Source organism: Mastomys coucha, unplaced genomic scaffold, assembly GCF_008632895.1.
Source record: "Mastomys coucha isolate ucsf_1 unplaced genomic scaffold, UCSF_Mcou_1 pScaffold6, whole genome shotgun sequence".
Taxonomy (NCBI): domain Eukaryota; kingdom Metazoa; phylum Chordata; class Mammalia; order Rodentia; family Muridae; genus Mastomys; species Mastomys coucha.
The window spans coordinates 95,764,560-95,779,599 of NW_022196912.1; the positions used below are offsets into that span (position 1 = coordinate 95,764,560).

General features: G+C 50.3%; 1 protein-coding gene and 1 long non-coding RNA gene across 3 annotated transcripts; one reads left to right on the plus strand and one right to left on the minus strand.

The window, feature by feature from the left end:
- The first annotated feature begins 1,759 nt into the window (after window positions 1-1,759).
- On the plus strand, window positions 1,760-9,028 carry LOC116080277. Its single transcript, XR_004114378.1, has 3 exons — window positions 1,760-2,015; window positions 8,021-8,155; window positions 8,262-9,028. It is a non-coding gene; the product is annotated as an uncharacterized LOC116080277 (long non-coding RNA).
- Window positions 4,069-13,989, minus strand: Ccdc177 (coiled-coil domain containing 177). 2 transcript variants are annotated; one of them, XM_031356625.1, is made up of 2 exons: window positions 13,617-13,989; window positions 4,069-12,747 (listed from the first exon to the last, which is right to left on the minus strand). In XM_031356625.1, the coding sequence occupies exon 2, from the start codon at window positions 12,717-12,719 to the stop codon at window positions 10,605-10,607; it is 2,115 nt and encodes a 704-aa protein (XP_031212485.1). In that variant the 5' UTR covers window positions 12,720-12,747; window positions 13,617-13,989; the 3' UTR covers window positions 4,069-10,604. The 2 variants fall into 2 exon arrangements, with proteins under 2 accessions (XP_031212485.1, XP_031212484.1); XM_031356624.1 differs by having other exon boundaries at window positions 13,517-13,989.
- Window positions 13,990-15,040: the final 1,051 nt, after the last annotated feature.

Consider the following 15,040-nt stretch of genomic DNA (forward strand, 5'->3'; position numbering starts at 1 on the left):
TACACTTGTGAGTGTGCTTTTGGAAATCAGATAACCTCAGGTGTCATTTCTTGGGAGCTGGCTTATCCTTTTTTTAAGACAGGATCTCTCATTAGCTTGGGGCTTGACTTTTGGCAAGGCTGGCTGGCCAGTGTGCATCAGGGAACTTCCTGTGACCATTCCCCAGCGCTGGGATTGCAAATACATACTACCATGTCTGGGTTTCCCACAAAGATTCTGGGGCATTGAGTTTAGGTCCTCATGCTTGCACATTAAACAATTTACAGATTGAGCTATGCCCCTCCACCCTTTTTGTCATTTTGAGGCAGGATCTTGCTATGTAAGCCAGGATGCCCTGGAATTTATGCACTACCACTAAAAGTTCACATTCTCTCTCTCTCTCTCTCTCTCTCTCTCTCTCTCTCTTATTTTAAGTGTGTCAGTGCTACCACCTGCATGTAGTGTCCTCAGAGACCAAAAGAGAGCTTCAGGACTCCCGTGACTGGGGTTACAGAGGGTTAGGAGCTGCCCTACGGGTGCTGAGGATGGAAGCCGGGTCCTCTGGAGGAGCAGCCCCCCTTTTCTTTTTTCCTTTCTTCCTTCCTTTCTTCCCTTTTCCTTTCTTTTACTTGTTTTTTTTTTAAAGTTTTTTTTTTTTTTTTTTTTGGGGTTTTTTTCAAGACAGGGTTTCTCTGTATAGCCCTGGCTGTCCTGGAGCTCACTCTGTAGACCAGGCTGGTCTTGAACTCAGAGATCTGCCTGCTTCTGCCTCCCAAGTGCTGGGACTAAAGGCGTGCGCCACCACGCCCGGCTCTTTTACTTGTTTTAATAACCTTTCCTAGCTAGCCCTTATCTTGCTAGAGAAGTTTTGCTTACTTCCTCCTTTCCTGCCCTTTACCTGTGGCAACAGTCTGACTCAGAAACCCAGGTTACACCCACATGAAACTCTGGTTACACTCACATCAAGGAGTTGAAAACTGCTTCACTCCCCATTCCTTTCTGTTGTGAATGTGAGGCAAGAAGCAGGCAGTGCTTCTCTGACTAGTGTCACATGCGTTTCAAAGTGAGGTAGACTAGTGCAGTGGAGCCTCCACTTCAGGAAGGAAGCAGGCTTTGCCACTCGGACCCCTGGCTTCACCTAGTAGTGGAAACAAGTGCTTACCTGTGTCTGAAGGATTATGGCTGGCAATACTGATAGTACCCAGAAAATTAAAAAAAAAAAAAAAAGAAAAAAAAAAGGAATGCTGGCAAGCCTCAAAATATGGAGAGCAAAGAGGTAGGGGTTTCTTTTTATTAAAGAACTCTAGCCAGCCGGGCGGTGGTGGCGCACGCTTTTAGTCCCAGCACTTGGGAGACAGAGGCAGGTGGATTTCTGAGTTCGAGGCCAGCCTGGTCTACAGAGTGAGTTCCAGGACAGCCAGGGCTATACAGAGAAACTCTGTCTCAAAAAACCAAAAACCAAAACCAAACAAACAAACAAAATAAAGTACTCTAGCCACTTTAAAAAAAAATTAAATGAGAGGAAGGGGGGAGGCAACAGGGGTTTGTTCTTGTTTTTGTTTTTGTTTTTGTTTTTTTTTTGGAGAGGAAACTGGGAAAGGAGAAATCATATGACATGTAAATAAAGAAAATATCTAATAAAAAAATTAAATGTAATTGACTTGTTTTATCAGTAGGACAAAGTCTTCCAGAAAACCTAGAGATGCCTGGAATCTGAGTTGTGGACCCTTGCAGCCAGCCCATACATCACAATGCATGGAGTGTCTGGAGTGGGAATTCCCTACATAGGCACATCTGGCTTCTAGAGTGGGAATTCCCTACATAGGCACATCTGGCTTCTAGAGTGGGAATTCCCTACATAGGCACATCTGGCTTCGGAGAGGCTTGCTCCTAGCACTCTAATGGGTAGATGGATGGATAGATGGTGCCAGCTTCTCTGTGAACTTGAAAATTTCATCTAGAAGCTCAGAAAATGGAAGCCAAGCTCCGGAGGACACCATTCAGCAGCCAGGGAAGAGTTACAAAGGAACACTGAGGTAGAGGGATGCTTTAAATGTGAAATGCCTCTCCTGTGTTGAAGACTGGATCCCAGCTGGTGGCTTGAGGAAGTGGCTGGGTTATAGGAACCTTGGCTTTGAAGGTTATATCCGTCCCTGATCCCTGTTTGGCTTTCTGCTTTCTGTTCACCATGAGGTGAACAGTTGCATCCCTGTGCTCCTGTAATATTTTGACCCAGCACAGTCCCAGAATGAGTAGAGCAAGGATAACAGACAGAAATCTATGAAACTGCACTGAGATGGATCTTTTCTCCATTAACTCACAAAAATAGCTAATACCAGGAGGTAGGGAGAATGTTCCAGTGGGAGCTCACCACAGAGGCAAATGGAACATGATCTGGGCTTGTTTCTGCAACAAGGAGAGTTCAGCTTGAATATGGAATGTGAACCACCTGGGGATCTTGCAAAAAAGCCGGACTCGGATGCAGAAGGTCTGGGAGGCAGCCCAAGCTGTTCATGTCTAAACAACTCCCAAGTGGAGTTGTGGTCCGTGGATGCCTTCAAGGAGAAGATGCTGGAGCAGGGCTCTCCAGTTGTAGTGCTCCTCGATAACAGTGGTTCTCAACCTTCCTAATGCTGCAGCGGCCCTTTAATACAGTTCCTCATGGTGTGGTGACAACCAACCATAACATTATTTCATTGCTACTCCATAACTGTAATTTTTCTGCTGTTACAAATTGTAATGTAAATATCTGTGTTTTCCAATGGTCATAGGCGACCCCTGTGAAAGGACCAGTGAGTTCCCTAAAGGGGTTGACCACCACCTCAGAGCTTTCTGCGGTGCTGTAGATTTGTGCCATCTGATCACAGCCTCTCCAACACATGGCTGCAGACCACTTGCCTTGCGTGGAGCTGAATTCTTAGCTTTATTTAAATGCAGTTAGCTTAAACTTAAAGACTCATACTCTCATGGTTGCTCAGTTGGGAAGGATAGTTCTACAGCAGTGGTTTCAAGCTTGAGTATATGTCAGAATCATCCAGAGATAGCTGAAACCCAAACTGAGGGTCCTACCCCTTATGTCTGATGCTGGGCTACTGGTCCAGGGACCACCCTTTGAGTATTTCTGCTACAGGAGGTGCACCAACCCAGATGTGGTAAGGTTTAGCATCAGTAAACTGGCCCCTTCCCCTAGTCTCTCGGCAAGAGAGTTTCATTCCACCTCATTGTCAACAGGTTTGCCGATGGGCTACCAAGAGCTGTGATCAGGACACCCCAAAAAAACCCTTTTTACATTTATAAAATACCATTCCCACTGATTTCAGGGAGCAACAGAACACACTGGATAAAGATGTGTATTGTCCAGCCATGTTAACTGTACAGCATTTGCTGGATGGCTGGAAAAACTGCTTAGTGGCTTGATGTTATCACTTATAGAACGGGACTAAGTGCTTATCTCATTGTGAGGATTAAGTGCTTTAAAATGTGACCCTTGGAGACAGAAAGATGGTTTCGTCGTTAAGAGCACTAGCTGCACTTCCAGAGAACGCAGGTTTGATTCCCAGCATCAATATGGCAGCTCACAACCATCTGCAACTCCAGTACCAGGGAATCCTATACACTCTTCTGACCTCTTGGAACAGGGTACCAGGCCCACACCTGGAGTGCAGACACACATGCATGCAAACAAAATGTTCACACATATAAAATTAAAAGGATAATAATAAATTTACATGTCCACCTTCACGGTGTAAGGGCTTCGAATGCAATAGCTATTACCACCCTTGTAATCCCACCTCAAGCTCAGCAAGCCCTCCCCCTTCTGCTGTGCATTTTGTTCATCCTGTGAGTACTTTTCAAACAAGCGGCTATCCCTGGGAGGAACATTCTGCCTACGCTCGTATTTTGCTGAGGACTCAGGAGACCTCTAAGATCCTCTGGGGCTTCCTTAGGATATCCAAAGACAGATGCAAAGTGACAAAGCAGCTTGCTTGCTACATTCTTCATTTTCATGTCCAATGCACAGCCAGGGCCAGCCCATCTGCCTAGCATCTCGGTGGATCAATGTACATTCATAAAACACAAATTTCAAAATTACTGTCCATGTCAACTTTACTGCCCAACAAGGTAGTTTAGTATTCAAAAACAAAAACAAAAACAAACAAACAAAAAACCCATACCCCCCTCCTACCCTCAGCCAACATGAGACTAATGCATAGCCCCAGGGGAATCATTATTCTCCTTCCTTTAAGATTTGGGGTCTTGTTACATAGTGTTTGACACAGACAACCCCAGAAGAGATGCCATCCAAATCTGGTGACCCCAACCCTGTACTTTAACTCAATCACTCAAATCCTTTCCTATGCCACACCCCAAGACCAGCCAAAACTGTCTACTAATTGAGCGCTGTTTTCCAGAGCTTTTAAAGCAAGAACCATTTTAACAACTTCCTACCAAATAGGATCTATGTCTCCTTTTAACACATAACAAAGGGGCAGGTGGGAGTGTGGGATTGGTCTGAACGAGCCAAGACACCTGCTCCTTTGGCAAATCCCTTGCACTGAAAGTGTGGTAATCATGTGGCATGAACACCATTCATTCTGTCACCCTCAGATGGTCTCAACTGCTGATAGTAGGACACCTAAATTCCACCTCCTACGCAATCTCTCACATAAAGTGAAGGAACACACAGGGGAGGTAGGGCTCAGTACAACCTGAAATGCCTTAGTCATCCAGGAAGCTCAATGGAAGACCTGGAAAATGCAGATTCCACTTAATAGACCAGAGGCATAGTCTTCAGATGGAATCCTTCAGCCCACTAGAAGAAGGTGGAAGCAACAGCCCCAACCCCCTCCACCAAAGAATAGGTTGGTTCCCCAAGAAATAACTTACTGCTCTCTGGGAGAACATGAGAGCCATGAGTTACCTCCTGCTTCAGAACCCCAACTAGGATTGTTAGTGTTGTTGCACCGACTCATGTGCACTGAAGGCAGTAGATGTGAATCATCTTTCTGACAGTCCTGTGAATTGTGGAAGAGTCAGAGACAAAAACATGCTAACACGCTATCAGTACTGTGCCAGTGGAGAGGAAGAAAGATACAAGCAGCTCAAAGTGACGGAAGGTTGGAAAATCACATGGGACTGCTATTCCTGCTCATGAGGGGTGTGAGTGCACGTGATGAGTGGAAAGGGCTCTTGTCACCTGGAGGGCCGTGACTGCACTCGATGAATCCGGGAGCAATAACTGCAAATAACTGTGTTGTCAGCGATCATCAGAAGAACATGTCCCATGTCCCCCATGCCCTAACATCCGAGTGCCTCTAGCCTGTATACTAGCCCTGACCTATTAGAAGCCAAGCAGCATCAGGGGTAGTTGTGCAGGAGTGGGGACATACTGGTGTGTGGGAGGGAGGCATAAAGCAGGAGGATGTGCGTGTAGAGAGAATGCTGGAGAGCTCTGTGTTTGAGTTAATGAGGTGTCCTTCTGTAAAGACACTCATAAGCAGGCCGGGGCCAGTTCTAATACGTGGGTGCTACTCCAGACACACCAAGTCAGGCACCACATAGAGCACCTAACCATTCTAGAACCTAGAGATGTCTGCTGCTGGTCCCTTTCCAAGCTGTGTCAACTGGGCAATGATGACGCATGTTCATTATCCTGGGTCTTGGTGCTTGGTCAGGAGGACGGCAAAATGAGGACAAGCCTGGGCTACACAGAGACTCTATCTAAAAAGCAAAAACACATCTACCAACATCTGTTTCTTTATGCTCTTGCCAAGCTTCTCTAAGATATAAAGATAGAGCCGTGTAGTTACACAGTGGGAAAAGGCAAGTCTACCTAGCAACCTGTGGCTAATGAGAGGCTTTGCTTGCTTGTTTGTTTGTTTAAGACAGGGTTTCTCTGTGTAGCCCTGGCTGTTCTGGAACTCCCTCTGTAGACCAGGCTGGCCTTGAACTCATAGAGATCCACCTTCTTCTGCCTCCTGAGTGCTGGGATTAAAGGCATGTACCACCATGCTCAGCTGCCTAGATGCACTTAGTCAGGTTTCTAGGTGTGGGATATTTTTAATTTTCTCATGAATTTGGACTTAACGAGAAATCTTTTTGGGGGGACTTTTATATTGGAAATATTTTTGAAATGTTGACTATCTTAGCAATAACAGCTGAATGATGGAGCAGACACCCCAGGGACTCTGTATGGCCTGAGGCTTGGTCTTCTGGATCCACAATGATTATGTATGCCTTCTCTCTAAAATGACACCCTGGAAGGTAATATTCTCAATCTTTCTCTCTCCCATGCCTCATAATTTTAAGGAAGGAAGAAGAGCAGCCCTGACTCTATGATGGCTTGTCTCTAGGAGACTAAAGAGGCTTGAGGCTAGTGCCTTGCAGGACAATTGGGGCTACCTGAGACTGTGTATATCTAGGTGGGAAGATAGGCAAGCCCAGTGGGGGGAAAAAGACATGTTTATGACGTGTTACAACGCGTTTATGTGTTGTAGCACAAATCACCCCTAAGGTCAGTACTGAGGGATTCAATTTCACCAATATTGTGAGTTGTATTTGGGGTCAGGAGTGTGATGTATTCCTTTAATCCCATTTAGGAGGCAGAGACAGGTGGATCCCAGAGTCTGAGGCCAGCCTGGCCTACAGTTTGAGTTCCAGGACAGCCTGGCCTACACAGAGAGACCTTGACTCAAAAAAAAAAAAAACAAAACAATCAATCAAACAATAGTATTTGTCATGTAGTATGTGCTTAGTGAAGATTTGTTGACTAAATGGAGGCCTGCATAAACAAACTGTTCTATACAGATTTTCTCTGGTCAGCATTTACCCATACCTCCAGCCTCCTCTCCATCCAATATTTATGTACTTATCTAGGTGATTTGATGGTAAATATTTATGTAGCCCCTCTACAGAGTTGCATCTGTCTCAACAGACAGTGTAGCGGAGGGAGACTGCTAAAGACTACAAAATATCCAGAATTCAGACTACATTTTCATTGTTGTTCATTGGATATGGTTTGCCTCTCAGACAGCTTATGTGCTGGGGTCATGGTTGCCATGGTGATAGTGTCCAGGTGGTGGGACCTTTAAGAGGTGGGATCTAATGAAAGGTATTTACATTATGGATGTAATGCTGGTCTTGCAAAATGGGCTGGGTCTTGTGGGAGTGGCTAAGTTCTTTTAAGGGTGGGTTGACATACAAATGCCTCTGGCGTCTCCTGTCTCTTGCTTCCTGTTTTATGTGTAAAACCTTCCCCAGGAGCCTCTGAAATGTGATGATCCCCTGAAGACCTCATCAGAAGGCAAGCAGATGCTGGCAACATGTTCTTACACCTCCAGAACTGTCAGCAACAAATCTCTTTTATTTTTTAACTTAGCCTTGGGTATTATGTTAGAGCAACATAAAACATTCCTCTGTCTTCACTACCCTGCAGACCCTTTTTTTTGGCCTTTGGCAAATCCTTTTGACTGTTCCATTGAAACCCAGCCTGCATGCTCCCCAAAGGGAATCTCCATTTTCCTGTTCAGATGGGTGTAGACTCATGTCCCTGCTACAGCAGAACGTTGGACTAGCTTCATCAAGAATTTCTTCTGGAATGGTTTTGGCTTGTTTTCTTGGTATTCAACTGAATTAAAGCTTTCCCAACCCTTCCTACCCCTTCTCATATTACTTCACTTCCTTTTATTACTCATATTACTCTCTCTTTCTTGAAGTAGCAAATGTCCCAAAAGAGTAAATGTGTGGTTGTAGCCACTCCGAGGTTGGGATCTCCTAGATGGTAAAAAATCCCCAGCATGCTCAATCCTGGACACCTGTTAGAATGCTGTTTGGAGGCAATTTTCCATCCATCATCTCTGCTCCACACCAATGTCCTCTTGCTGCATGTCAGAGTAAAATAAAACTTCTCCTCTGTGCAAATTTAAATTAGGGGCCCAAAAGAGACTTTGGACATTCATTATCTCTAGAGAGAAACATGAACATTTCTTTAGAATATACAAGTGATTCTCCTTGCATTTTTTTGTTTGTTCTGTTTTGACAGCATCTAGCTATCTGGCCCAGGATGACTCAATATAATTATCCATCTACTTCAGCATCCTCAGGGTTAGGAGTAAAGATGTGAACCACCATGTCCAACTTTAGTAGAGTATCCTAATAGATGGTCTGGAACTTGAAGGTACCACTTCTTACTGTCACTAGGTCTGAATTCTGTTTTTGCTTTAATTATACTTGGCTATACAGACGTTTTGGTAAAAACCTACACTGTTTGTATCTTTACACAGTGGTTCTCTCAGTGTCTATAATTTGTCAACATTCTGGCCTGGGCCTGTACGTCACGTGTGACTCTGGATCTGAATGAGCTTCTCAAGACTGTTCCTTCTGCACCAAATCATGATGGTACACTACACTGCCCAGTACAGCACAGGAGCCATGTAACCCTGTAGTTCCAGAGTGAGAGAAACAGCAAATGTCATCATCATTCTAAGTCAACATAAACCAGAACTCAGTTCTACACCTATGGGAACTAAGAAAGGTGATCAACCTGAAGTCACCCAGTCAGGTGGGAAGCAGCCTGGGTGAGAGGCCAGGTGAGATCACCCGTGTGCTTTCCAGTGCTTGGTTCAGACCACCGGATTGCCTCCTCAAGCAAATGCTCATCCCTTGAAGTAAGGACTTTAAAGAGTGGAGCTTTCCATGAAGGTTTCAGAAGCAACCCAGGGACCACAAGGCCAAAGGACCATAATCACATTAATTTTTGAGTTAAATGCTCCTATCTCAGAGACAACACCAGTTATTACAGCTCACTGACAAGGAAATTAAGGGAGAACCCACCCACTCAAGAAGCAAGAGTTGGTGCATTGCTCCTTTCCTGGTTCCACATTATCTCATGCGTGACACCTAAACACAGCTTTCTTCTACACAAGACTCCTCTTAGCGTGTGATGGGGTGGGGTCAATGAGGGGTGTGGGCAACAGCCAGTCACTATAGGGATGATTCTGCCCGCAGAAAAGACACAGAAACACATCTAATGCAGTATGTCTCTACCCTGGTTCCTTTCTTTTTGGTAAGTTTTTTACTTCCTGACCTTGATGTAATGTAAGAGGAGGTGGTTGACTTTCCACCTCCCCTGGTGAAGACGTAGCTGACAGGTGGATCTGAATGGGGGAAGGAGCACTCTGTGGGGTTAAAACTGCGGAGTGATAACTGAACCTTCTGACCAGGGAGCGGCTTGGTATTGCAAGCACCCCTCCCCACCTCACACACACCTTGGATGCTAAATGACCATCTCTCTGTGATGCACTGCCCCGTCTAAAGCCAGAAATCCATATTACCAGAAACAGACGAGGCTAACAGCAATCCTCCTGCCTCCCAACTCCAGGTCAAGAAAGGCACAAAGGAGACCAACAAATAACACTGAAGGGATGCTTTGGATTCGGGAGACTTTGAGGTACCAGAAGAGTTCTGATGGCCCCATCTAGCAGATGGGAAAGGTGAGGCACCAAGAGACTGATTGAATACTTCAGGTATAAGGGAGAGGGTACCAGGAATTTAAAGAGGGAAGACTCCTTTTCCCCGGCCCCCAGGGAAAGAGTGATACCCCACCAACAATAGCACAGCTCCACACAGAGGCAATGCTAGCCCTTCAGCCACAACAGGCAAGCAGCCAAGGATCCTAAATTGTCCTCAGAGCACTGAACTAAGTCACAGAGGGAATCCTACACACTCACCCTCCAGACTGCATTCAAGGCTGGAGCTTTAGGCAAGAGTGGCCTGGGCAGGCACAGAAGATAGGTCTGCTTTGTAAGGCAATGGCTTCTGTTTGCAGGAGCTGGCCCCACACAGGGAAGTGGGCCTCAGACACTGCCTCCACTGAAATGCATCACCTTCCATGGAAGCCTCATGGGGTGGAACACTGCTGCCTAAGGAAACCAGCCACCTCCAGGGAGTTGGAGGATGGAGGGCTTCCACTAAAGCTAAACAGTATCACCAATCCAACCCATTCCCTATACCACTTGGGAGAATAAGGGATCATTATCTGGAGATGATTGTCTAACTAGAAAGCCAAGGGACTCAACTGAAAATATTATGGGAATAGGATAATTTGTTCACGTGTCCAATTAATAGCCCAGCAATAGCTTTGTAGTCGTTTGTGCATGAACTGGCATCTTAGAAGAGCTGTGCTTTCTTGGGAAACTTTCAAGTTCTGTGTAACTTGTATTTTCAATGATAGAGGTGAGTCTGGGAGATATACCCTCGGCTGCTGCAACTTAAATCGTCTTGGACGAAAATGTTAGAAAGATGCCCAAGGCAGCTGTGGAGGAGAGCCCCACGTTGGACTCTGTGATCTCTCCTAGGGACCATCCTCTTCCTCCCTAGCTACTTTCTATTCCAACCCAAAGATCCAAGTGGATGTGGGTAGATTGTGCCATGTCATTTCCAAACAGAGTAAGTCTGTAAAAACAATGGTGACAGATGGAAAAACACCGTATCTGGCTGGCTTCTCAGTGCCTCGTGGTTCATTAGTCTGGAGAGTTCGTGGTGTGGCAGCTGGACTGGAGAAGCCTGGTGTTTGGTCAAAGTGACTAAGGGAGGCCACACCTGGCTAATATCCAGCAGTACGGCTGTCATTTGCGGTCCAGGCTGGCATGTAGCTGGGCCTCTCGCACCATGCGGTCAAAAGAGCGCGTGTTGGTCTCCTCCCGCACCTTCTCCCGCACATGGAAGGAGGCTCGGGCCGTGGACCGAGCGCTCTCCAGCGCGCTTCGCCGTTCTCGGGAGAGCTGCTCGCTGCGCTCCAGCTTGAGCCCAATGGCCTGCAGCAGCTCGCGGCGGCGGCAGTCTTCGTCTCTGTCCACCTTCTCCTTGTTGGCACGCTGGGCCCTCTCCTTCTCCAGGCGAGTCTGAACCACACGCCGGGCCTTCTGCTGCACCGCCTCCTCGGCCACCTGCGCCGCGTGCTGCAGCCGTCGTTCTCCGGCTCGCGCCAGCGCCTCCAAGTGCTCCCGATGCTCCCGCTCTTTGCGCTCCGCCGCTTCCTTCGCTCGCCGGCCCTGGAGCTCCTCTCTCCGGGCGCGCTCCCGCAGCTCCCGGGCGCGCTGCTCCTGCAGCTGCTCGTAGTTCTCTTGCGCGCGGCCCAAGCTGGCTTCCAGGGAGCTCCGCAGGCCCTCCCGTTCCTCCTGCTGCTGCCGGACTCGGCCTCGAAGCAGGGCCTCGTGGCGCGCCCGCTCGGCCCGGCTCAGCTCACGTTTCTCCCGCTGCAGCTGACCCTCTTGTCGCTCTCGGGCGCGCGCTGCTCGCTGGGCGCGCTCCCTGCGGACCAGCTCCGCGCGCTGCCGCCCCTCCTGCAGGCCCTCCTCCCTCTGCTTCAGGTTCTGCTCCTGCTGCAGCTTGCGCAGCCGGTCGTCCCGCGCGGCGCGTTCCACCCGCTCCCGCCGCAGCAGGCCCTGGCGCTCCGCCAGTTCCCGCCGCCGTTCCTCGCTGCGCTCGCACTGCTGCTGCCGCCTCCGCGCGGCCTCGCGCTCCTCCCGGCCCCGGCGACCGCGCCGCTCCTCCACCTGCGCCGCCCAAGCCCGCCGGCCCTGCTCCAGCGCGCGCTGCTTCTCCCGCTCCTCGCGCTCCCGCCTCTGCTCGGCGCGCACGCGCTGCTGCTCCCACTGGCCGTGGGCCGCAGCGCGCTGCTCCAGCAACAGGCGCTCTTCCTGGTGCCGGGCCAGCATGAGGGCGGCGATCTTCCGGTCGCGCTCGGGTACCCCGCGCAGGCCTCGCTCGGCGCGCACTTGGCGGACGATGCGCTCCACATGCTGAGCGGTCTGCGGCGAGTGGCTCAGGTCTCCGAGGCTGAAGCTGCGGGCCGTGAGTGGAACCAGAGCGAGGGCAGAAGGGCGGCCTTGTGGGTTGGGCGCCGACGCCGCCGAGCCCGCGGGGCAGCTGTTCCTGGCTGAAGCTCGAGGTGGCCAGCGAAGCTCCCGAAGGCTCTCCCCGCTGTAGGACGACGACGAGGCCCCGGACTCGGAGCTCAGGGCACCGTCCCGCCGGCGAGAGAGCGAGTCCAGCGAGTGGCTCTTCCTACCTGTCCGAGAACCCGCGGGCGGAGGCCGGCTCCTGGCGGGAGGACTGGGAGAAGTCCTTCGAGCAACTCGCGAGGCGGGCGACGCCGGGAGGCTGCTGCTGCTGCTGCAGCTGCTGCTGCTGCCCGCGCTCAGCGCCGAGGCGGAGGCGGAGGAGGAGGCCGGGGCTGCCGCCGGACCCTTCGGTGTGAACAGGCGCCGCTTCTCCTCGCGCATGATGCGCTCGCGCTCGGCGCGGCACTGCTGCAGTTTGGCCAGGCGCTCCGCCTCGTAGGCCTCGTACAGGCCGGTGGCCACCCGCATGGAGCGGCCCGGTGCCTCGCGCACCAGGTCGGCCAGGGCCCGAGGCAGCAGCTCTACTGGCTTGACCGCACAGCGGGCGCAGGCCTCCAGAGAGCGGGGGCTGGTTAGGACATAGCGGCTGCCCTCTGCCTCGGGGCAGGCGAAATTGAAGAGATCGAGGTGCAGCAACGGAGACTGCTCCCGACGTCCGCCTTCTGCCCCGCAGGGGACTTCAGCCTTTCGGGGCGCCGCCGCGGAGGCGGAGGCCGAGGAGGCAGCAGGCTGCTGGGCTCCCTGGGCATCGTGGGGCACGGACGCTGTGGCCTCATCCCCTTCTGAGCCACCAGGCTCCGCTCCCTCTTTCTCTTCTTCTGGCACCGGGTCCACCATAGCTGAACCCCGTCCTTTGTTGGAGTCCCTGAGATGACAGGGGGCGGGGGGGACATAGAAGATCTGTGAGCTGTTTCTCCCTCTTCAGCCATATTTACCCTTCCCAACTTAATCCGATTTCAGATTAGGCTCAGGGGCCTGATGGAACGTAAATCCTAAAACTGATGCCCCGAAAAACTCAGGCTGGACAGCTGGGGTGGGGAGACGCTGGGCCTCAGACAGCAGCCTCAGTCTCCCTCAGTCCTAGAATGCAGGGCCTTTCGGGGGACCACATTGGCGTGAGGCCCGCTAGATGCTTCCCCTTCCTGCAAAGGCTGAAGCGCAAGAAAGGCTGCAGCCAGCGAGGGAGGCGCTGGAGGATTCCCGGGAGGATTAGCTATTTGTCTGTAGCTTAGGCGGGCTGCTGGGATGCAGCTTTGCAAGAACACAAAAGGGGAAGAGGCCAGTGCATGCCAAAGTGCATTGCCGCGAGGGCCCCAGTTGCCTAGGAAGAAGTTTATGGTTGATTTCTCTCTGCCAAAGGGACCCGGGGCGCGGGGCCCCCGAGAGATGGAAGGGCTGAGAAGAGTCTCCAAAGGCTCCTCTGAGGGGAGTGATGGATTCTTTCTCCAGCCTCTCCAGCGGGGCTTGCTGGCAGCTCTGCCTGCCTCTTCCTCCAGCCCCCACCCGGTGATTGCCCAGGATGCATGAAGCACCCGAATCCTCCCTGATGCACCCGATCTCCAAGGCTGAATGTGCCGTTAAAGGTACCATCAGCCCCAGTATGGTGGACTCAGACACCAGCCCCTGATGCTCACCGGTTCCCGCACCGCATCTCAGGGGAGTGGGCTCTCAGAGCGCCGTAAACCCTGCTGCTCCATACTGGGAGCTGCTAGGTCTCCGAGCGGGTTCACTTACCCCAGGTCGGGACTCCGGCCCCCTTGCCGAGGGCTTTTGTTCACCTCTCGCTGCTCTCCCCGGCGCTTCTTCAATTCCTGCGCCGGCGGGGTCGGGTTACTGCCGGCTGCCGCAGCCAGCGTCTCTCCATGGGAGACTACGAACAGGGTGCACACATCGCAGACGCTACCTACCCGGGGGAGGGGGAGTGCGACAAAGTCTCCCTAAAATAACGTGGCTCTGCTCCCTTGCTCACACTGATTCTTAAAAAAGGAAGCTGGGTTCTTCCCTCGCCTCTGCATCCATCTCCTCCACCTCTACCGCCAAGGTACCGCAGGACTCTCGCTGCTCCTGGCGCCTCCTGGTGGCCACTTAACATCATTCATTTGTTTGCTTAGAGGACGACAAAGCAATTAAAAATACAGTAACTACACATGTATGCATATATATATATATACATACATACATACATACATACATACATAATACGCCTATGCAGAGAGATGTGGACATACCAGTTATCACCAGAAACCTAGTCTTTTGGCACCTTAGGTGGGTAAAATGAAGGAATCAGTATATTTCTCAAAGGGATCTTAAGCAGACCAACAAGTCAGCAAGTAGTTGGGTAGAAATAGGGCACCTGGTCCAAATAGTGATTTTTATTATTTAAGGAAAGCTAAGATGGGAGAGCGAATGAGATCAAAGAATGATGACACATTATGAAAATGCCATTACCTTCTTTGCTAACCTAAATAATTAAAAACAGTCGACAAAAACAATGGGTTTGAGACAGCAGAACGCAAGTGACCAGCGAGTGCTACTTCTGAGTTGCTAGTTTCATACAATGAAACTCATTGGTGCCATGTAATGAGTGCTTTTCCATGACACCTCATCCCACCCTTCCATCCTGAGTGGTAGTGGCCAGAGACATCCCAGATTGGAATTGTCCAAGGAATGGGGGAGAGGTAGCATTAGAGAGGGTCGTGGACTATGATGCTGAAGAATCAGAAAGGCTGGTTGGTGGTGACACAGGCCTTTGATCCCAGCACTCAGGAGGCAGAGGCAGATGGATCCCTGTAAATTCGAGACCAGCCTGAGCTACAGAGATCCAGGACAGCCAGGCCTACACAGAGAAACTAAACAAGCACCCAGAATCCCCCAAACAAAGGAAACCGTGAAGGGAAAGTGAAGTTTTTGTTTTGTTTTTGAAAGTGAAGGTTTTGAACGAGGAAATGCCACAGACAGACTTTTTAGGAACATAACTCTAGCAACAATGGGGCAAGGCCCAAGAGACTAAGGAAGCAGTTGGAGAGGCACTGTAGTTACCCAACACAGGGAGTGTTAGAACCAGAAAGGGAGTAGTAGGAGGAAAGGAGGAGTGTGGGTTTTATAAATACAGTGGAAGGAACAACACTCAAAGCTTGTCTCTAGTGTGTGAAGTGAGG